Below are 24570 nucleotides of genomic sequence, written 5' to 3' on the forward strand. Positions count from 1 at the left end.
TTTGTGTGTTTTTTAGTTCGCACAAACTGTAATAGAAATTAGTTCAATTATTTTGCTTTGCTACAAAAGCAACGTTATTAAAAAGAAAAAAGTGTTTAAATCTTTGTGTGGGGAAGAAAACACACACAAAAAAAGAACTTTACACCCAAAGGTTGATAAGAAATTAGTTGTGTGCATTTGTTATCTGATCCAGAAAGCAAATTGTTTTCTCACAGTCAGGATGAGTTTCATTATTATTTTTTTGTTTTTTTTCAACAATGATGATCCAGCATGCAATTTATGTTTATTTAATTTTTTTAATGTCCACGATTTAGTTTACAATAATAAATGTTTCTATCAATATATATGTTGGGCAAACATATTTTTTTCTTAAAAACTTTACTTATAACGATGTAGGATGCAGGAAAATTTGTCATGATTAGTCATTACACTCACCTCTGCCTGCTCGTTTGGCGCCAGCTGCGGCTGGTTACCTGATTGGTTCCCCCTCCTATTTAAGCTCAGTGCTTTCACTTGCCTGGTCAGTCCGTCAGCGAAACAATGTTTACACAAGGCAAGCATTTTGACTCTGACTCCCGTCGGTCCCATTTTATCACCCGTATCCCACTCGTCTGTTCCTGATCTCCCGGTTTGTCTCCGGCTACAACCCGTTTTTTGACCCCGACCATGTTATGATCTCCCGTCCCGGCTAACCACCCGTTTTCCCCATTTGACCACGCTACAGTCTCCCGTTCCGGGAGATCCACTTGCGCATTCCGGACACGTTCCGATCCCGTGAGCGGCCTGCTTCTCTCGTCCAGCGAGCACCGGATCGCTGCCGTGTGGTTTTTTCCTGTATATCTCAATAAACTTGTGAGTAAACGTTATGCGATTGGGTCTACCATTTGTTCTGGTTCTGACAAAATTAGCTGATGATGGCAATTTTTTTTTTTTTTTTATTAATTTTGTCACACTGTCAGATTTTTAGTACACGAGCCAGACCTTATGGAAACGGATGCTATTTTCTGATTCGACAGTGCAAAAAGGTCCTTAATCAGATCAGACAAATTTTTTCAATATTTGAAAGTAAATAACTGTTGGCCAGTGTCATTGTTTATTGATCAGAGTCGTACCCATATAATCGTAATCATTATCAAACTGTGAGGTTTCAAAAGATTTCCAACCCTTTTTACAGTATTGACTTGTAATGCACATAACCTTTAGATTTGACAGTATTTAATCACAAAGCCATTTAACATGTCACTGTAATCTGCTGTTGCCAAAATTTAAATAACAATTTAAAGATTCTGCGTTATTTTCCTTGTAGGATTCACAGCAACTTGTTACAGTACGAGATTCACAAACGTTGATAAAAAAAAACCGACCCTTTACTTTTATGTTCTTTTAGAACTAATAAATTTGACAGTTTTTGTTCTTGAGCTGCTTTAATTAAATGTAATATTCAAAATCTGAGAAAGATCAAAAGCACTAATTAGATTTGGTGACGAGAATTCAGCGAGACACACACATATGTGTTGAAGACAATGCCTGGTATCTTTTCTTTGATGTTATTTTCAAGCCAATGAATTCATCAGCATTTGTTCTTTGAAAAGTGAGCGTGTCAATTCAGCAAAAGATCAAAGACATGATAAATCTCCAGTGACTAGAATTCAGTGCAAAACACTAAAAAATTCTTCTGGGTCAATGCCAGCACATCTCGCCTTTGTTGCTCTTTCAGAAGATTTTGTCGCCTTTTCTTCTTTCAGAAGAAACTGTGTGACTATTATTGCTAAAATTCTACTCAATTCTCATCAAATTAAAGATACACACTAAATAATGTTTTCAGCTGGAATCTGCCTAACATTTTCTAACACATTAATTGATCCCAGAGCCAAAAAGAGATCCGCAGGTTCGTGAGCGTTCTCCATCCGGGCCCCGGTGCTGTGGAATGCTCTTCCCCCTGAGATTCCATCTGCAACCTCAGTGGAAATGTTTAACTCTAAGCTTAAAACGCACTTCTACTCTATGGCATATGTATGACCTATATTTTATGTTGATAATATGTGTATTATTTGCCCTCGTGTAGGTTTTAGATGAGGGGATGGTGTCATAATAGTCTGTGGTTTGCAATATTCTGTGGTCTATGCAGCCCTTTGAGACTCTTTGTGATTAAGGGCTATACAAATAAACATGACATGACTTGACCTGAGTAATTGAACAGAATGTGTTCTTTTTGAAGGGTTAGCACAATAAAATGATGATAACATTCAACAAGATCAAAGAAAGAAATTATATAATTTGCCAGGAAATCGTTGGAACACACTTAATGGATGTTAAGTGAGTGCAACTGATTGATTTTTTTCAGTTATTCTTTTGCAAAGAAGAGTTCTGATCATAATCAACCCCGAATTAAGCAAAACATCAAGGACCGTGAACATATAAAATCACCTCTGTAAAATACTTGTGTTTGGAGACGACAAAGTAACTTTAATTATTTTTTTCAGTAAGAGTTTTTTTTTTTTCACTGCTCCTATTTATTGACATCAATTATTCCAAAAGGGGAACATATGAAACATAACAACATAGCTAAGTCAATGAAAGTGCACCTTAACTAAAATATTATTTAGCATTTTTTTGCTTCTTATTCTTGCTGACATCCATCCATCCATTTTGCATTCCATTATCCTTACTAGGGTCGCAGGAACTGCTGAAGCTCATCCCAGCTGGGCAAGGGACACCCTGAGCTGGTTGCCAGCCAGTCGCAGGGCACACAGAGACATACAAATCACTCACTCATTCACACCTAGGGACAATCTGGACCGGCCAATTTACTTAACATGCATGTTTTTGGAATGTGGGAGGAAACCTGCACACCCGGAGTAAATCCAGGCACAGGGAGAACATGCAAACTTCACACAGGGAGGCCGCGGTAGCTGGAATCAAACACTGGACCTCCACATCGAGAGGCTGCGCGCTAACAACTCAACCGCTGTCCCACCATCACGTTGGTTGGTCGGTTGGTTGAACCCCCTTAACCACTAGGGTCAGAGGCACCATTTCCTGTGGTGTGTCTGGGGCAAGTACTCCCTGACATGAGTAATGACAAATTAAATGGCAAAAGATCAAAGGCAATACTGATATACGAACCTGGAAAACCAAGGAATTGTCCCGCTTGTCTTTGTTGAAGTGAAAGTTCTAAATTGTATCTATGATAAAATTCTGAAAATATGTTTTGAGACAATGCAAAGACATCTTTATTTTGATGTCAATTTAGAACAAATTTATGCTGTATGACTGTTCTTTGTTGAGCAGACTATATTGTTAATCGTGCCAAAATGCTGTGTTACTTTTTCTTTGAAAAAAATCATGGGTAAACTTAGACTTAATTTTTAACACAACGCCACGCATCTTCATTATATTAATTCAAAACCAAATTGTATTTTATGATTGTTCTTTGTTGAGGAAATTTTATTTTTAATTGCGCCAAAGGGTTATGATAAAATCCAGCAAATTATGATAGGTGCACTTGGACTTTAGTTTTAAGAAAATGTAAAGACCTCTACATTTCGAAAAATGTTTAGTTCAAATTAATGTTTAATGATTGCGCCTCGTTGATCATATGATATTGTTAATTCAGCAAAGGGTCGTAGAGGAACTTAAACGTGTTTTGAGACGATGCTAAAACATCTTAATTTTGATAGAATAGAATAGAATATGCCTTTATTGTCATTGTTACAACATGGGATATGCTGTGACAACGAAATTCGACGACTCCAGAGGAACAAAGAACTAACTGTCGTTGTTGTAAGTAGGCTTGTTAGATGTTTAATGATTGTCCATATTTCACATGCCAACATTTTATGACACAACTCATGAAATTATCATAGTTGCACTTTAGTTTTGAGACAATGTAAAGACCTCTACATTTTGAAGAAAATTTAGAACAAATTGATGTTTCATGGTTGTACTTTGTCTTTACAAATAAACACGACTTCACTTGACGTGATATTGTTAATCGTGCAAAGATTTTATGATAAAATAAAATAATCATAGTCGTACGTATGACTTTTGTTTTGAGACAACGCCCCCAAAAAATCTTAATTTTTATGATTGTTCTTCATTGACGTGATATTGTAAATCGTGCCAAAATTTTACGATAAAATTTAGCATAGGATCATCGGTGCACTTAGCATTGTCTCAAAAGATAAGTCTAAGACATATCGATATGGATGTTAATTTGGAACTAAATGATGTTTTAGGATCATTCTCCGTGGATCTGTTATTATTGTTAATCATGGCAATATTTAATGATAAATGCAGCAAACATCCTAGATGCACTTAGATGTGTCCTGAGACAAGGCCAAGACATCTTCATTTTGATGGTAATTCAGACCCAATCGATGATTATTCTTTGTTGACGTGATGATTTTGGTTATCGTGCCAACATTTCATAATAAAATTCAGAGATTTTTGTTTTTTTGATGTTTATTTAGAACGAATGAATGTTTATGCGAAAATGTATCATAACATACAGCAAAGTATCATGGTGCACGTAGGGGTAATTTAAAACAATGACAGGGAACCTTTATTTTTATGTTAATGATAAGAGAAAAATCGGCAAATTATCATAGTTACACTTAAACTTTAGTTGTGAGACAATGCAGAGACATCTATATAATTGTCCATCTTTTACATGACAATATTGTTAATCGTGCCAACATTTTTTGATACAACTAATTAAATGTTAATTTAAAACCATCATATATTTTGTAATAGTTCTTCGTTGACGTGATATTGTAAATCATGCCAACATTTTAGGATAAAATTCAGCAAAGGATCATAGGTGCACTCAAGACTTTTCTTTTGAGACAATGTCAATACATACATTTTGATGTTAATTTAGAACAAAATTATATTTTAAGATCATTCTTCATTGGTGTATTTTGAGAGAGTTTTGAGATAATGTCAATACAACTTCATTTTAAAGTTAATTTAGAACCTAGTGATATTTTATGATTGTTCATCGATGATGTGATGGTATTGTTAATTGTGCCAACATTTTATGATAAAATTCAGCAATGAATCATAGGTGCACTTAGACTTCTTTCGAGGTAGAGTGGAACCTCGGTTTTCGAACGCCTCTCAGTTCGAACAAATCGGTTCTCGACTAAAAATTTCGAGAAATTCTTGCCGCGCTTTTCATTCAAAATCAGAGTTCGAACGCCGGTACGCTAGGGGCGATGCTGAGCGGCGTACGGGTGTAGATTGCCCCCACCCCTCGTGAAGAACTGTTGTCACGTGAGCGCGCACTTCTTTTTGCTTTCGTTTTGAATATCGGTGAACGGAGTGTTTTAACCCCTAATTATGCCTCGGAAGAAGTTCGGTGCAATCAGCAAAGTTGCTACAGGTGAAAAAAGAAGAGTAGTGCGTACAACTATTGCATTTAAGAAAGAAATAATAGCAAAATATGAAGAAGGTGTGCGAGTTTCCGATCTTGCTATACATACAGCATGGCTTCTGCTGAGGACCACAAAGGTAAGAAATCCTATTCATAATTCTTTTCTTTATCCTTTAACCGCTCACCACTTGTTGTGGAGACCCGGGTGCTACATGACGTGTAAACGACCTGATTTTTTTAAATTTTTACACGTTCATGTTAGCGTAATCTTTCGTACGGAAGATTACGATAACGCGAACGTACGATTAGCCTGGGTTAGCTTCATGTTTACGGTCATGGTAAACATTTAGGGTGTTGGAACGGATTAAAACGATTTTACATTACTTTTAATGGGAAAAACGATTTTCCGTGATCAACCAAATCGGTTTTCGAACAGGGTTCTGGAACGGATTATGGTCGAGAACCGAGGTTCCACTGTAATGCCAAGACTTTAATTTTGAGGGTTATTCAAAACCCAGCTCCCCCGCGACCCTACTCAGGATAAGCGGTGCGGACAATGAATGGATGGATGATATTGGTAATTGTGCCAACATGAGATGCAATAAGACTTGTTATGACGCATTGCCATGACATCTTCATTTCGATGTTAATTTAGAACCAAATGATGTTTTATTATTGATCTTCATTGAGATGATATGTTTGATTGAATTAAGATTATAATTAAATCAAGTAAAATCCCCATCTGTTAATTACAAATAATAGAAAATACAAGCAATAAAACTTCTGAGCACAATCGTAACAATTTAAGTTCATATTTAAAAACTGCTTCACATACAAAGTCATCTATTCCAGGTTCAAACTGCTGCTATTATAAAATGTTTTAAAAACGCAGCCGGCATTGGCTGTAACACAAATAATAACACGAAGAGCCGCTATTGGAGTGCGCTTGTCTCTGCACATGTTCCGTGTCAAAGGCAGGTGTCGCGACGCCTTCTTGCCTTGTCGTCTAAATAATGGATAAGCCAAGTTTTCTTTTTTTTAACGCCCTGAAGCCGCTGACATAATTACCGCTCTCTGACAAGCGCTAACGTCAGGAGTCTTCGCCACGTTGTCAGTCACCTTATCCGACTCCCGAACGAGGCGGAAAATAAAATAGAAAGACAAAAAAATAAATAAATAAATAAGCGCAATTCAGAATGATACATCAGGGGGTAAACATTTTGGGATTTTAAATGTATTTTATTCAAATCATACCACTGTGGAAGCTGCAATGAAAAAATATTGAAAAAACATCCTGATCTCTCTTTCTTTACAGTACATTAGAAAAACGTAATCCTGCTGCCGATAGCAAGGGTGTCAAACTCATTTTAACTTGGGGGCCACACGATAGAACAAACATTCCGGACTAGTAGATTAGAGAGAAAGAAATAAGAGAAAGAGAGGGAGAGAAAAGTAGAGAGGGTGGGACAAGGAAAGAAAGAAAAAAAGAAAGAAAAAGAAAGAGAGAAAAGAAATTGTGAGAAACAAGAGAGAAAAAGAGATTTAGTGAGAGAGGGGGAATGAAATCCAAAGAGAAATAGAAAGAGATGAAAAGAGTAGGAGAGAAGGAGAGAAAGAGTAAAGGAGAGAAAGAAAAGGGGAAAGCAAGAAAGAGAAAGAAAGAAAAGAGAGAGGAAATGAAAAAAGGACGAGAGAGCAAAAGAAGGTAAAAAGACACAGAGAATGAAAGAGACAAAGAGGAACAAAGAAAGAGAAAAAGAGAGACAGTGTGAAAGAGACAGAGAGCGATAGAGAGAGTGAGAGAAAAAGGGGGGAAGAGAGAGAGAACAAAAGGGAGGAAGAGAGAGACAGAGAGAGAGAGGGAGAGAGGAAGAGAAATACAAATACAGCATTTGTGAGGGGCACCTGGCTATGGCAACATAAAGTGGACATAGTTTAACCTGCAGCTGTTTTTTTTCTTGCGCTTCCCTCAGCGTTGTCTTGCGGGCCGGATTCAATCCCTTAGCGGGCCTGGTCCGGCCCGCGGGCCGCCTGTTTGACGCACCTGCAATATAGGTCCTCTAAAATGAGGACTAAACGGATCAGAGACAGTTTATTCTTCTTGGCCATAACCACCCTAAACAAGCGCAAAAAACTGAAAATCTGTTTCTTGCGACTTTTTGGAAATCTCTATTTTTGCGTATTTATCCTACAATCTTCTATCTTATTTTTCTCTTCAAGTTTTTATTACATTCTAATCTCATTGCAAAAAAACCTCGCAAAGGTATATAAACTGAATTGTTAATTTGTATAGTAAAATTCTCATATTATTACTATTATTATTATTATTATTATTATTAATTTTTTTAATTTTGATTGGAGGGGCAGCAACTTTTTGATTAGGAAATTATGTTTAATAAACACATTAAAAATTAAGGACTCTCAAAATTGTTAGAATGACTGTTTTTCTCTTAAAGGCATAGTGTATATTTTTTGACCACTAAATGTCGCTCTATGTCGAGGTAAGACCGAGCGTAAAAAATCCAGCCCGACTTGACCCTGCAGGTATTAAAGCCAGACCCATTCCGAGCCCGACCAATAAATTTTATTTGAGGGACCAAGCCCGAAGAAAACACAAATGGACAGGCTTCTCTCTTGCTAACTTTTTTGTATTTTTTTATTTCAATTATCCACCCATCATCTTGTTTGTTTACTTGGCGTTACGCGATGTAGTAGCTGCGCAACGGATTCAGTTTTCCCCGCCTAGCGCGCCATGGTGCGCCAACGATTAACATTTTAGGTTTGGGCTTAAGGACTTGCCTCTTACCACTACTGTATCATGTAGTGCAACGGAAAAACGAATGCTAAAAAGTAAAATCAAATGTACAAACTATTTTGAGTCAAAGTGACCAAAACACAAATGTTTACTACTCATTTTTATATAGTCAGAGTCTACAAATCTATTTTTTGTAAATGAAAGTACTGAAGGGTACATTTATTCCACATAGTGTGAGATGGAGGGACTGAGGACTTCCATTTTAGTAGGATCAAGCATCATTCTAGTGAGGTGAAGAAAGCACTGATGTCTTGTGTGGTTTTAGATAGTTTTAATGTAATTAAAGAAGTTCCTATCATATGGTACTTTAGGTCTTTATTACATGGGAAGCTTGAAGTGCCATGTCTAATTAATAACGTTGGTATCAATGGCAATAAAAACATTTCGTATTCTACCAGATCCCAGTAAAACAGAACATATTGGATGTTTGACATCTATGACTGTCAATTGCAGTCAGTGAGTTAGAATTATGACAATATGGACTCACCCTTGCTTGACTCCTTTACTCTTGTTGACGTCAATAGTGGTGATAGAATGCTTGGCACCAGACAGAACCTCCCAGTCCACCTTCCACTGGGCGCTCTTGGACTTGGTTTGGATCAGGTTCACCCCTTTCTTTGCTTTAACCCTATGGGTTAGGAGAAAAAAAGAAAAAAACACAGTAAGATTTTATTACAGGAGATGATTTATAAGATGGGTCGGAGGTCAGTGCCCGTGGCTGCTAGCGACCTCCCGCCTCCGTGCTTCGGCGTCATGGCCAAAGCAATTCTGCGGATGAATCAATAAGTGAGATGAATGGCGACGTCAGCAGGAGAGATAAACTATAGCGGAAAAGGCTGCAACGTTTCTCGGGTCAGACGGTGTCTCCGGTGCGTTTTCTTGAGATCAAATGAGGGACGGCTCCTCTGTTCTTCACTTTCAGAGTGCTAGCAACAGATGTGAGCAGTGACTACGTACAGGTATTTTATACAACTCCAAAAACTTAAAATATACCCATGCGCACAGAAGCTCTTACTGTAAACTCAATTCAAGGTGGTTTAAGGGTTCCCTATATATAAAAAATATGTGACAAAAGACCATTTTTGGGTCGTGTGCCTTATAATCCGGTTTGCATTTTACAGTGGAAATACTATAAACCAAAAAATGGAAGTATTAATCATAGGAACATCTAACCAAGCTAGTTTGCTAATTTAGCATTGCTAAACGTTAGTCCCCCACAGGAAGGTTTATTATTTAACAGATGCAAAACGAGTTATTCACATTTTGGTACAACGCTCAACACTCAGTGTTAGAAAAAGTATTCTATTTCCTTTTCTTCTATTTAAGCATAAAAACGGGAATCAATCAGAATTTTATCAGGGAACGGTTTGTGCAACTTTTGTTCCCGATGAAAAGTTATTGTATTTGAATTAATGTGATTTAATCACTGTATAATTTTTTCTAAGAATTCTATCCATCCATCCATTAACTGCACCGCTTATCCTCAGTAGGGTCGCGTGGGGGCTGGAGCCCATCCCAGCCATCTTCGGGCAGTGGGCAGGGGACACCCTGAAATGGTTGCCAGCCACTCGCAGGGCACACAGAGACAGACAACTCACTCGCTCATTCACACCAAGGGACAATTTGGACCGACCAATTAACCCGTTTTTGGAAGGTGGGGGAAACTGGAGTGCCCGAAGGAAATCCACGCAAGAACGGGGAGAACATGCAAACTCCACACAGGAGAGTTCAATGACATGACCTCAAAAACTGCGCCGCGGACGCGCCAACCACTCAGCTGCCGAGCAGCCCTCTAAGAATTTTAATTTAATTGATGTGTTTTATCATTTTATTTTTTCATGAGCCTGATGATAAGGTAATATGTGATTAACTCAATTTTTGCACGAAAGTAATACGTTCATTTCTGTGTCTCTAAATCAATTGCGATTGTGCTGGTGCTTCATTTGTCGTTTATCTATCTCAGAGGAAAAAGAAGAAGAGTAAAGAGGACATTGTGAATTGTTTGGCGTCTGGTTAAAAAATCCATCATTCATTAAAAGAAAACAAAAATTAAAATATACAATATTGAAAATAATAAAAACAATACTTAAACATGAATTTTATAAAGTACTAGTAGGTCATGAAACTTACATTAATTTCACTTAAAAATGAGCCTCACCTTAAGGAGGCTGACATGACTTTCCACTATCTTTCGGCTACGAGTAACCAAAAAGCAATTTTTTGACAGGCCGGGGTAAACAATGACAAGAAAAATAGGTTTTTTTGGTCACTATGAGTCTTTGTGGCATTTAGCACTCATTTTTGGTTGCACAACACAATACAGCAACATGTAGTGGTCAAATAATACTCACTGTTCTTTCAAATAAGTTCTCGATGAAGCTTAATTGAGGAGAACATTTGTGTGGTTCTTTTTTCTGATTCAAGTAGCATTTTGTATTACTATTTGGAATATTTGATGGCCATCTTAGAAAAGTACCAAAAAATGCTTGTACTTTAAAGCAGTTTCTAAAAGTACACAGTGACATAGATGTTTTGACCCATGTTGGGCTCATAGCTTGGTTTAGTCTTTGTATTTGACACATATACCAACAGAACGCCAATCATTGCTCAAGAAATGTCAACACTGTAGCATGGAGAACAAAGAGCTGCCAAGCAATTGTCCCACGGCATGAGTTGCCAGACTTCTTTTTAAAGGTGGTATGATAAGGCTCATTGTTCACGGCTGTTCATTATGAAGCGAAAACGTGTTATTTTGTCTCCTGAATGAATGCATAACATTAATCTAGAAATATTTCCGGGGGCTCTGTAATCCTCTTTTTATTCGACTGAAAACATTAGGCAGAAGCATCCGTCACAGGTTGCAGCTATTAGAAGATTGTTTCTTGTTGTTGCACCTCTCATTAGAGATGAGGCACAGAAATTAGATGAAACGGAAATATGTAACGCTTAACAAATAGTCTTATGTTCGATATCATCTCGGAAAAAATGAAACATGAACAAAGGGAGGCGATATAATCAACTCAAAAGTGAGCGAACGACTACCCCGTTTTATTGCAATGGTACACCGCATCCGTTAATTATATATCCAGTAGTTACCCCAATATTGTGAAGAAAGCAGTAGAGTAATGCCTTGTGGTAGGGCGCCCGCTTTGAGACTGGGAGGTCGCTGGTTCGCGCCTCGGCCGAGTCATACCTAAGACTTATAACATTGGTAAAAATGGCGGCGCCCTCTGTTGGCTGCGGCTGCATCGGCTCGCTACAACGGGTCAGGTGTATCGACATTTCGTTCTGTGTACATTGTTACAAAGAATGACAATACAAAGGAAATTATTATTATTATTGTATTTCACTGGTGTTACATTCTAAAAATGTGCCCTAATAGTCAAAAATCACAAACCTTTATTTATTCATGCATTCATCAAATACTTTTTGATACATTAAAAGCAGAGAACAAACCCAATTTGCAGGCTCAGGGATTTGTTAAACAAATAAAAGTGCTGAATATTTTTTTTCTATTTTTACAAAACCTTTACAAATTTCTTTGACAATCATAATTTTAGAAATAAACTTGACGCTTTATTGCACAACTGTATCGATTAACCCTTAAGGTTAGGAATAGAAATGTCCACGTCTTTGCTGTACTATAACTTTGTCATTTCCGATTTTTTTTCCCTCCAAGAACGTAAAATGTTCAAGGGGATTTTAAAAGTCCCAATGTGTAATATTTGACTACTAGATGACACTGTTGCCTAATGCAAACGAAAACCAGTGCCACAGCAGGTAGCATGACGGCAGACAAACAGGGTGGCGACACTATATCTCAAACTATGATTTTTTTTTGCCATGAAAATTAAGATGGGTATGGTAGTTCATGTTTTTTTTACTTTACTGAATGAAAGTTTTACCACTAGGAGGCACTAAATATTACACACTGTCCCTTAAACTGCATATACATGTTTTATTTTTTTGTATGCAATCTGCAGAGTGTTTATTTGGTTATTTTTCTTTGGTGATAGCTTATCAAAACTATCAAAATAACAAATAATTGGTTTAAGCACACAATCATCTTTACTTCGTACGATACTTTGTCGCTATCATGTGGATGTTCTAGAAAACTGCATTGATTTTCCTGTCAGCAACCTTAAATGTTGAAAGAGCCATATCGGCATAAGCAACTGTTGAAAAGTTTTGGGTCACAGGATGACTGTTTAGCCAATCAGAACGCAGAACACAATGTACAATGAAAATCCACAAAGTAGAGAAACTGCGAAAAAGTAAACCGCGATATAGCAAAGGATTACTGTACAAGGTTTCCCTCCTCCTATGCCCCTTCCCCACTTTTATTTTAATATGATGGTGCTGTTCCATCAAGCTAACAGTGCTTTAGCTAAATGAGAGCGCAGTAGCGGTACCAGCGGGAGCGCCCGGCGTAATCTGACTACCCGTCGGAGAGCGTTAACGCTGATTAATGAGAAAAGATTCTGACTGATGTCAAAAATTAAGCAGCTGTGATGTGGACGCTTGGGAAACAGGAGGCGGGCTGCCAATAAGCCATTTCCGAATAATGCCAGGATGAGCTGGAACAAGAGTCTAACTGAGAATTCAACAATCATTTTAACAGTTGTGTCAAACTCTCAAATTTTTGTCTTGATTTTTTTTTAAATAATGTCTAGGAAGAACATTGATTAAAAAAGCATATTTTGTTTTGATTTTTGAATTAAACTTTTATTTAAGCTACCAAATACTAGGAACATGGTTCTTACGCCTTTTTCATGGGCAAATTCAAGAACTTTTTCGGTGGTGGAGTGAGTTCTCATAAAATGAATGTTCCCAAACACCATGCACTTGCACGCTTTTTTGGCCTCACACTTGCTTTTGGTTTATTTGGTTGATTGGTTATTGTAAAGTAGGCGACTTTTAGTGGTGTATGTATTTATCAGACTCTCATGCTATGAAATTAACTGTTTTTCTTTTTTTTTATACACAAGTAATCATTCACACACACACATAGTCACATTTTAAAGATCCACGTTTTTTTCTATTGTATGTAATGTTATACTCATGTGCTACTCCATCCATTCACTGCGCATGTGCGACCTTTCAATAAACCACGCCGACTGTACCGGATGTGGTCAGTTCTGCCTGGGCGGCCAACCAAGATGGCCGGGCCGGGCCGGGCTCTGCATTCGCGAAGTAGTTTTGAACTTTATAAATGCCTGGACTTGAATATTTTTGCCAGCAATGGAGTTATATTATTATATAACTCCGACAGTTATTAAACATTTTGTCTCTCCTGCTGTGCTCCTATGTTTGCTGAGCAGGGTTGTTGTCATTACAGACGCTCCCCTACGTAAATTCGACTTACGGACTCCGGCAGATAAGATACTTTTTTTCGGGATGTCGAAGAATATCTGGACATTGCTGTAAGTTAGATTTTGAATCATGTGCACCTTTTTCCACAAGGCTGGAAAGGCCTACGGAGCATGCCAAGCAGCTTGGTGATAAAAGGTCCACTGTTGGAGCAATCATTAGAAAATGGAAGAAGCTAAACATGACTGTGTATATATATATATATATATATATATATATATATATATATATATATATATATATATATATAGTGTATATATAAAAATGTTTTTATTTTGGTTATATTGCTATACGATGTGTTTGCCTTTGTTGTCAACATACACACTTTGTTTTCATCGTATGATTATGTCTTGGCGCTCTTTTACTTTTTGGTGCTTATTTCATAGATTTAAAAAATAAAGTAGAAAAGTAAAATGTGAATAATGATGCCGCCGAATAACAGACTGGGATAATTTCCCTGATTATGTCTCTTTTCCAGGGAGAAATGCGAGTCTTCTCTCCATTTTAAAGTGCCATGGACCCTTCAGAACACTGCCGCTGTTTAACAACCTCACAAATGTATTTTGCCCAGAAGACTTCATCTTTTCCCCTTTCTACTCATTTCTACATACATAAGTCTGTGTTTAACTCATAAAATTTGCCATCCCACAAAACAACCTCTTTTCTTGCCTTTTCTACAATAATTGTGCCCACACATTTTTCCCAGTGTCTGTGTTTTCATCTATGGAATATGGTCTTCCTACAGTGTTGTGTGCATTTATATCCATGCACCGTGAAGGGCTGTCTATCTTACGTCCAGTCTTGCTCACCCACCCTCTATTTTTCCGAGGCAACTGTGCCACAGGCCAGTCCAAATCGTTGTGCGCATCCATTTGATACCAAAGGAGCACAGTACTTGAAATGCACTTTACCCAAAAGATGAGCAGAACCATTAAACGGGACGCCTTCACAGAGAAGTTAAGCACCTTTGGGATACATGTTGATGGTTCTCAAGGCCAAAATAATCACTCTAAAAAGTTCCACCACAAGACGAAGGAAATAAAAGTTTCCTTTTAAGCATTGCAGAAGGGGGGGTGGTAGGAACAAAGCGGAGAAGGAGAATGATCATGATTGCTGACAATTCCCCATAGGAATAACCTGGTCTTTTGTTCTTTCTTTTTAACTTTTCCCAGCACAAATGTGTAATTTACTACATTCCACTTTTCAAAAATGACTTCCATTAGGCGGCAGCACGGCGGAGCAGTGGTTAGCGCGGTTCTGAGGTCATGAGATCGAACCTTCCTGTGTGGAGTTTGCATGTTCTCCCCGTTCTTGCGTGGGTTTCCTCGGGGAACTCCGTTATCTCCCACATTCCAAAAACATGCATGTCAGGGTAATTGGTCGGTCCAAATTGTCCCTAGGTGTGAATGAGCGAGTGAGTTGTCTGTCGCTGTGTTCCCTGCGACTGGCTGGCAACCAGTTCAGTGTGTCCCCTGCCCACTGCCCGAAGATAGCTGGGATGGGCTCCAGCAACCCCGTGACCCTACTGAGGATAAGCGGTACAGATAATGGATGGATGGATGGACTTCCATCAGAGAAAGAAGAAGGCAGTAGCTCAGGAGGTAAAGCACTCGATCAAGAGGTCGCAGGTTCGATTCCCGGCCCCTCCGTGCTATATGTCGAAGTGTCCTTGGGCAGGACACAGAATCCCTAATTCCCCGGGTAACAGGTAGTTGCCATGCATGGCATGACGCTGCTATAGGTCTGTGAATGGTTAAGTGTGAAAAATTGTAAAGCGCTTTGAGAGGTCTTCATTGACTTGAAAAGAGCTATATAAATGCAGACCATTTACATTTAACTGTGCGGAATATCAATGGTTTGCAATCAAATGAAGAAAAACAATTTCTTAAGAGAACATTGATGTCTCATCTCATCTCATCTCATTAGCTGCACCGCTTATCCTCAGTAGGGTCGCGGGGGTGCTGGAGCCCATCCAAGCAATCATCGGGCAGTGGGAAGGGGACACCCTGAACTGGTTGCCAGCCAATCGCAGGACACACAGGGACAGACAACTCGCTCGCTCATTCACACCTAGGGACAATTTAGACCGGCCAATCAACCTCAAATGCATGTCTTTGGAATGTGGGAGGAAACCGGAGTGCCCGGAGGAAACCCACGCAAGCACGGGGAGAACATACAAAACTCCACACAGGAAGGTTGGTAGCTGGATTTGAACCCACACACGAGGTTCCCAAGACCTTAGAAATGAGCCGCACACGCGCTAACCACTGCGCCGCCATGCTGCCCAGAACATTGATGTATCATTTTGTATTTAAATTAAAAGAATCTCAAAGTGACAAGGTGTAATATTTGACCATTAGGAGTCAGTATCGTGTAGTCAAACCAAAAACGAGTGCTAACAAAGCACAAGGAAGAATATATATACTAGTGGACTCCAAGTACCAAACAGCACCATTTTTTAACTCATTTTCCTGCCCAACTTTTTGCATAATTTTGTTTTTATTGGGTACCCTTAGAGCTAGTTTACAGACAATTATATTAATACCACAGATCTACTATGCCAATTTCTTGCAAATAGAAAAACACATTTTTTTCCACGAAAACCACAATAATCAGAAAGAAAAAAAAATCAGGCAATGCTCATTTTTGTAGTCATTTTTGTTTATGGTGCTGCAGAACACTTGTACCCACAGAAGGTTGGATGTACGGTTTAATGTTGTCTAAAACCACTTTCGACGTAGAAATGACGCTTTTAAAGGGACAGTGTGCATTATCTTCCCTCTAAACGTCACTGTATTGTGTAGTTAAACCGAAAATGCTAAAGAGCATAAGAAAACTACAAAGACTCAAAGTAACTCAACCTCACAATTGCAAAAAAAAGGAAAATAAGAAAAAACGTAAAGAAAAATAATAAAAAGAAAAAACAAAGAAAGAAGAAAAAGGGGAGAAGGAAAATAAACAGGAAACGGAAAAAAAAAGTTGTGAGTAATATGTGTTACTGATATCTAATTAATAAATACATGTTTCTTCTTTGCGATTACTGTACACAATTTCTTCTATTTCTTTCATTATGAAAAAAATGTAAAGCTGCTTTATGAGATTGGCTTCATTGCGAGGGTAAACTGTAATTTGTAACAAGATAGTTACTTTCAGAGTAATGTGCTACATTCTGGTGTCAGTAATCAGGTTGGAAAGAGAATCACATTTTAATCAAACTAACTAGGAACTGTAACTAATGTTGTTTTTCATCAACGGACCCAAAACTGATTTACAGGGACAGTGTTCCTATTTTTTTACCCAAACAAAACAACATTTTCCCCACATAAAGGTTCTCCAGCTTAGTAGGGGTTGATGTTGAAGAAGGGAGGGGGATGTAGAACTTGTAGCGACGGAATATCGTATCCGTTAGATGAAGACGAAACATTTCCGTCATCGTGGCCAATTAATCTTAGAGGGCGCTTGTGGAAATTGCGGCTAAAAATATCGCCCCCCCTTCGGGACTACCCGGGGGTGCGAGTAATTATGTGCAGTCGTTAGCAAAGGTCGCATGTGATGAGCCGGGAGGATTTTTCACAAGCATGATGATGATGAGACGTTGAGGACCATGATGAAGACCATAATGAGAGCTTCACCTGCCCGCCTGTGTTGCTTTACATCATCAAAACAAAACATGTGTTTTTTAAACTGTAAGAAACTTTGTGGAGAAATAAGTACCGTATTTTCTGAACTATAAGGTACAGTTTTTTTCATAGTGTGCCCGGGGGTCAGTGGCGTTACCAGATTTCGGGTTGGCTCATCTATTGCCCCCAAAAATGTCAACACTCACTTTTCCATGGATTATTTGCTGTTGACCTTAAAATGTGTTGCGTATTTAAAAGATTAAAATTTGTTTCTACTTTATCTTTTGTTATTTAGATCTGCACAGATTTTAATGTCCAGAGCTTTTCAGGTATGTGTTTCACATTTAGCTTTTTCTTAAACTGTATAGTGTATTATTGTATTTTGTAGCTTTTTGTTGTTGCACTAAAAAGTCAACATTTCAAATTGACATTGCTTGACTGTAAAGTTGCTTAGCATAAACAAGTTTAAAAGTCAAGAACCAAAACAAAATGAGTAACCAGATGTGTGATGTTTCTCACACAAGCTTTATCTTATAGGAAATGGGGCAGTCGTGCAAGTTAACCCAAACGCCAGTGATTCAGCGATTGTTGGGCGGAAGACATAAGGCAGCAGTCTGACGTGGAATTACAGGAAGCCAGAGGCTGACGAGATAGATACAAATTGCACAAGCAGATATCGGACAGATGGGGTCGATACCGGACAGGATGGGACAGACAGGATTGATATCATGCACTGTAGACTGGAGTCCAATAACAAGCAGGACCAGATAGACATAAACGATACCAGAGACTGGAGATCGAAATTAAACAGGACAAACTAGATGGGAACAAAACTGGAGATCGATATTAAACAGGACAAAATAAATGGGAACAATAACGGACAGGAAACACAAGCAGGAAACCGGACAGAGTCAAAACCCACGTCTTGCGGGTGCAGAGGTTCGTTGACGGACTGACAAAGGGTGAGTGAGAGCACTGAGCTTAAACAGAAGGGAGGCCAATCCGTCAACGAGCCATGGCAACTGTGACATTAAATGAATTAAAAGTTTACTGGAGAGTGAAAACATAAATATTATTATAATTTAGTAGAATAACAATAAAAATGTTGAATACATTTTCTGCATAATATTATTATTATTGGTACTGATTAAATGGACCCTCACAAAACCTGTCTTTCTTCTTCCCTTTTTATTTTTTTTCCTCTGCTTGTTTCTTTTCTTCTTTTTTGTTACCTTTTTCCTAGCTTTTTAATTCTTTTTATTTTGTGGGTGGGCACTGACCTCATAACTTTTGGTAGAAATGGATACTCGCTTCTTTTTTTTGACATACTCAAACATTTATGGCAGGCTGGATTTAAACATCCAACGGGCCGTATCCGGCTTGTGGCCTTTATGTTTGACATGCCTGCTATCAGGTTAAAGTGAACAAGTTTCCTTTTTATATTTAACCAAAATCTTGGACTATCCTTTTCACCTTGTAAAAGTGAATTTAATAAAAGGTCAGTGTCTATTTTTTTGAGCCTCTCAGTGGTAGAAAGCCTTCATTTAATAAAAGAAAATGATTGATTTAAAAATAAGTAAAAATGACGTAAATATTAAATAACCATGCATTTTTTTAAGTTACTCACAACTTGGGATATTTGCATTTTACATACCATGAGCAACAAGGGAGCTGACATAATTGTAACTGAAAAACAAAAAACCTTGTGAAAGGTTATATTTCCAAAAAAGAAGTTTGTAAATGTTGTAATACAACTAAAAATGCATGAAGAAAAAAAAAAACTGGTTTTATATCAAGATAAAATAAATGTTTTTCCAAAAGGTAAAACAACACATCAGAACAGTCATTAAAATGTACAGGTGTTTATTTTTTTTAGGAAAAAAAAAAACTGTACTGTAATTGTTAAAGTTTGATTCATGTCTGTGGCCTACAGACTTCCAAAAAGGAGTCACACAATTATATTTAGTTCCAATAACTAATTAAATTAAATTAAATAAATTAATTGAATTAAAGGGACAGTGTGTAATATTTGACTATTACATGTCGTTATACTTTTCATATTTTTTGGTCTTTTGAGAGGTTTTTTGGGTACCCGTGGCAGGAAAATAGCAGACGATGTCAGCTCCTTCTAGGTGAGGCCTGTGATATGAAAAATAAATGCAAATTTCTCAACCTCGGAGTATTAAGAAAAAAAAATCACGTTTATATCATAGTAATTGTATTTTTGCTTCTTTTGTCATTTAATATTGTTTTGTTTGATGACATTTATTTTTCCAGTGCGAGGCGCTAAGTAATACACACTGTCCCTTTAAAATACTAAAAAACGTGATAGATGAACAATAAAGTGGTGCAATGAAGCATCGTGCAACATTTTCAGGAGAAAAAAATCCAAACAATTTTCATTTATTTAGCAGTAATCGAGTCCTAGCAGGATTTTGACTGTGGTTGACATCAACGATGTCGTAACTGTCCACAAAGGAGCGCCGCAATCAGCGTTTATTTGTCAAAGCACATAAAAGCGCTCGGTCCCGAGCGTCCCCTTCCAAAAGTAAAACAAATGACATGTCGGTGCTCATGGAAAAAGCTCGCGTACAAATAAGAACGTGCACTTAGTTTGAATTATACATATCCTACTGGGATGAAATTTGTCGTGTCGGCAGTGGCGCAAAGTGTCCCGCCAGGGGAACTAATGGAGCTTCTTCCTTGAACGGGATCAAAAAATAAAAAATAAAAGAGAGAACTTTAGGGTCCAATTTTAGCCGTTGTTTTGCCAAGTTGCGCTAATGCACAGAGTGCTTCTTGGACATTTCGGTGCTAACGTCATGTTTACTTTTGCAACTCTGTGCATTTGGGACAAAAACATGTGCAAAGGTTTTTGTACAAAACAAATTCTGCATTTTTTAACTTAATAATAATAAAAATAATAATGTATAGTAAAACATAGAGCTGCTTGAGATTTTTCAGACCTGTATTTCAATTTCGATGCAATATCTGTTTCAAAGGAAAAGTGCATATATATATATATATATATATATATATATATATATATATATATATATATATATATATATATATATATTGTGGAGTTTGCATGTTCTCCCTTGATCTGCTACCTTATCGTGGTGGAGGAGTTTGTGTGTCCCAATGATCCTAGGAGCTATGTTGTCGGGGGCTTTAAGCCCCTGGTAGGGTCACCCATGGCAAACAGGTCCTAGGTGAGTGGCCAGACAAAACGCAGATCAGAAGACCCCTAATGATGAGAGAAAACTTTGGTCCTCGATTTCCCTCACCCGGACGCGGGTTACCGGGGCCCCCTTCTGGAGCCAGGCCTGGAGGTGGGGTCCGCTGGCGAGCGCCTGGTGGCCGGACCCTTACCCAAGGGGGCCGGCCGGGCACAGCCCGAAGGGACGACGTGGGACCCTCTTCCCATGGGCTCACTACCTGTAGGAGGGGCCAAAGGGGTCGGGTGCGCAGAGAGCTGGGTAGCAGCCAAGGGAGGGGTCCTTGGCGCGACGATCCCCGGCTACAGAAACTGGCTTTTGGGACATGGAACGTAACCTCTCTGGCAGGGAAGGAGCCCGAGTTGGTGCGTGAGGTTGAGAAATTCCGACTAGATATAGTCGGACTCACCTCTACGCACGGCTTGGGCTCTGGTACCAGTCCTCTCGAGAGGGGTTGGACTCTCTTCCACTCTGGAGTTGCCCGTGGTGAGAGGCGCAGAGCCGGTGTGGGCATATTAATTGCTGCACGGCTCGGCGCCTGTACGTTGGGGTTCACCCCGGTAGACGAGAGGGTAGCCTCCCTCCGCCTTCGGGTGGGGGGACGGGTCCTGACTGTTGTTTGTGCTTATGCACCAAATAGCAGTTCGGAGTACCCACCCTTCTTGGGGTCCTTAGAGGGTGTGCTTGAGAGCGCGCCCCCTGGGGACTCCCTCGTACTGCTGGGAGACTTCAAATCTCACGTGGGCAATGACAGTGAGACCTGGAAGGGCGTGATTGGGAAGAACGGCCCCCCTGACCTGAACTCGAGTGGTGTTTCGTTATTGGACTTCTGTGCTCGTCATGGTCTGTCCATAATGAACACCATTTTCAGACATAAGGGTGTCCATATGTGCACTTGGCACCAGGACACCCTAGGCCGTAGTTCGATGATCGACTTTGTCATCGTTTCGTCGGACCTGCGGCCGCATGTTCTGGACACTCGGGTGAAGAGAGGGGCGGAGCTGATCACCACCTGGTGGTGAGTTGGCTTCGATGGTGGGGGAAGATGCCGGCCCGACCCGGCAGACCCAAGCGTGTTGTGAGGGTCTGTTGGGAACGGCTGGCAGAATCTCCTGTCAGAAGAAGTTTCAATTCGCACCTCCGGCAGAACTTCGCCCATGTCCCGAGGGAGGCGGGGGACATTGAGTCCGAGTGGACCATGTTCCGCGCCTCCATTGTCGAGGCGGCTGATCGGAGCTGTGGCCGCAAGGTAGTCGGTGCCTGCCGCGGTGGCAACCCTCAGACCCGTTGGTGGTCACCGGCGGTGAGGGATGCCGTCAAGCTGAAGAAGGAGTCTTATCGGGCCTTCCTGGCCTGTGGGACTCTGGAAGCAGCTGGCAGGTATCGGCTGGCCAAGCGGAATGCGGCTTTGGCGGTTGCCGAGGCAAAAACTCGGGCATGGGAGGAGTTTGGCGAGGCCATGGAAGCAGACTTCCGAACGGCTTCGAGGAAATTCTGGTCCACCATCCAACGTCTTAGGGGGAGGAAGCGGTGTGCCATCGACACTGTGTATAGTGCCGATGGGGCGCTGCTGACCTCGACCCGGGACGTTGTGAATCGGTGGGCGGAGTACTTCGAAGACCTCCTCAATTCCACCGGCACGTCTTCCTCTGGGGAAGCAGAGCCTGAGGACTCTGGGTTGGGCTCTCGTATCACTGGGGTTGAAGTCACCGAGGTTGTCAAAAAACTCCTCGGTGGCAGGGCCCCGGGGGTCGATGAGATCCGCCCAGACTTCATTAAGGCTCTGGATGTTGTGGGCGTGTCATGGTTGACGCGCCTCTGCAACATCGCGTGGACATCGGGGACAGTGCCTCTGGACTGGCAGACTGGGGTGGTGGTTCCCGTCTTTAAGAAGGGGGACCGGAGAGTGTGTTCCAACTACAGGGGAATCACACTTCTCAGCCTCCCTGGTAAGGTCTATTCAGGGGTACTGGAGAGGAGGGTCCGCCAGGAAGTCGAATCTCGGATTCAGGAGGAACAGTGTGGTTTTCGTCCTGGCCGTGGAACACTGGACCAGCTCTATACACTCTTCAGGATCTTTGAGGGTGCATGGGAGTTTGCCTGTCCGGTCTACATGTGTTTTGTGGACTTGGAGAAGGCATTCGACCGTGTTCCTCGGGAGGCCCTGTGGGGGGTGCTTCGGGAGTATGGGGTACCGCACAGTCTTATCCGGGCTGTGCGGTCCCTGTATGCCCGGTGCCAGAGTCTGGTCCGCATTGCCGGCAATAAGTCGGATTCGTTCCCGGTGAGGGTTGGGCTCCGCCAGGGCTGCCCTTTGTCACCGATTCTGTTCATAACCTTTATGGACAGAATTTCTAGGCGCAGCCTTGGCGGGGATGGAGTCCGGTTTGGGGGCCTCAGCATTGCGTCACTGCTTTTTGCAGATGACGTGGTGCTGTTGGCTTCCTCAGCCCGTGATCTTCAGCTCTCGCTGGAGCGATTCGCAACCGAGTGTGAAGCGGCCGGGATGGGGATCAGCACCTCCAAGTCCGAGGCCATGGTTCTCAGTCGGAAAAGGGTGGTATGCTCCCTCCGTGTCGGGGAGGAGGTCTTGCCCCAAGTGGAGGAGTTCAAGTATCTTGGGGTCTTGTTCACAAGTGAGGGTAGGATGGAACGTGAGATGGACAGACGGGTCGATGCAGCGTCTGGCGTCATTCGGACCCTGTACCGGTCTGTCGTGGTGAAGAGGGAGCTGAGCCGAAAGGCAAAGCTCTCGATCTACCAGTCGATCTACGTTCCTACCCTCACCTATGGTCATGAACTTTGGGTCATGACCGAAAGAACTCGATCCCGGATACAAGCGGCCGAAATGAGTTTCCTCCGCAGGGTGGCTGGGTTCTCCCTTAGAGATAGGGTGAGAAGCTCAGTCATCCGGGAGGGACTCGGAGTAGAGCCACTGCTCCTCCGTGTTGAGAGGAGCCAGTTGAGGTGGCTCGGGCATCTAATAAGGATGCCTCCTGGACGCCTCCCTCGGGAGGTGTTCCGGGCATGTCCCACCGGCAGGAGGCCCTGGGGGCGGCCCAGGACACGTTGGAGAGACTATGTCTCTCGGCTGGCTTGGGAACGCCTCGGGGTCCCGTCGGATGAGCTGGAGGAAGTGGCTGGGGATAGGGACGTCTGGGCTTCCCTTTTAACGCTGCTGCCCCCGCGACCCGACCTCGGATAAGCGGAAGACAATGGATGGATGGATGGATATATACACACACACACACACATCCATCCATTATCTGCACTGCTTATCCTCAGTAGGGTTGCGGGGGTGCTGGAGCCCATCCCAGCCATCTTTGGGCAGTGGGCAGGGGGACACCCTGAATTGGTTGCCAGCCAATCGCAGGGCAGGGCATGTTTATGGGATGTGGGAGGAAACCGGGGCGGCCGAAGGAAACCCAGACAAGCACGGGGAGAACATGAAAACTCCACAAAGAAAGGTCCGATCTCATGACCTCAGAACTGTGCCACACACGGGCTAAACACTGCGCCGCTGTGCTGTCCAATATATATATATATATATATATATATATATATATATATATATATATATATATATATATACACAGTATAGACAGTATATGTACTTTGATGAAATGACACCTCATCTTCTGAATGTTCGTGTGTTCCAATTAGTAAGAAAAGGGGGTGTCATTTCGCCAAAGTAAATATTTTCATATTACTCAAAACATTTTTCTATACAAAGTGCAAATTAATGTTCTGTAGGTGCTTTACTTTTTTATTATATTTTCCCCAAAATTGGATATGAGCTCATATTAGTGAGAGTTTACGTAAGTGACGTATGCTACGGGGGATGAGCCAGGCATTTTTCGGCACAACAGGGCAAGGTTGAAATTTTCAACACAAGCCTAGGGCACCCTCTTGCGGTTTAGTGTGTAAATAACATGAAGTGATATACCAGGTAACAATGTGTCAAAAATTTCACAGATAGGTCTCAATGAGTGTAAGTGGCACCCCCAGGCAAACTATGAAAAAAACTGCAATTTATAGTCCGGAAAATACAATACGTTTTGGAAACATGGAATGGATAGATTGAAGCGGCCTGCTAAGCAAACATGCTTCCATCTGGCTCCTGTAAATAAAGTATTTGACACTTAAGCCATGTGTTAGGGATTTGGC

The 24570-nt window shown here is 40.8% G+C and overlaps 1 protein-coding gene across 4 annotated transcripts in view; it reads right to left on the minus strand.

The window, feature by feature from the left end:
• tmem132e (transmembrane protein 132E) overlaps positions 1-24570 on the minus strand; it is a 508399-nt gene that overhangs the window by 77639 nt on the left and 406190 nt on the right. For all 4 annotated transcript variants that reach the window (XM_088320489.1, XM_088320488.1, XM_088320487.1 and 1 more), the window contains exon 3: positions 8680-8820. In XM_088320489.1, coding sequence (XP_088176615.1) covers positions 8680-8820 — 141 coding nt within the window. The remainder of the gene's footprint in view (positions 1-8679; positions 8821-24570) is intronic.

Source organism: Urocampus carinirostris, chromosome 17 (genome assembly GCF_059441175.1).
Source record: "Urocampus carinirostris isolate Australia breed hairy pipefish chromosome 17, RoL_Ucar_1.0, whole genome shotgun sequence".
Classification (NCBI taxonomy): domain Eukaryota; kingdom Metazoa; phylum Chordata; class Actinopteri; order Syngnathiformes; family Syngnathidae; genus Urocampus; species Urocampus carinirostris.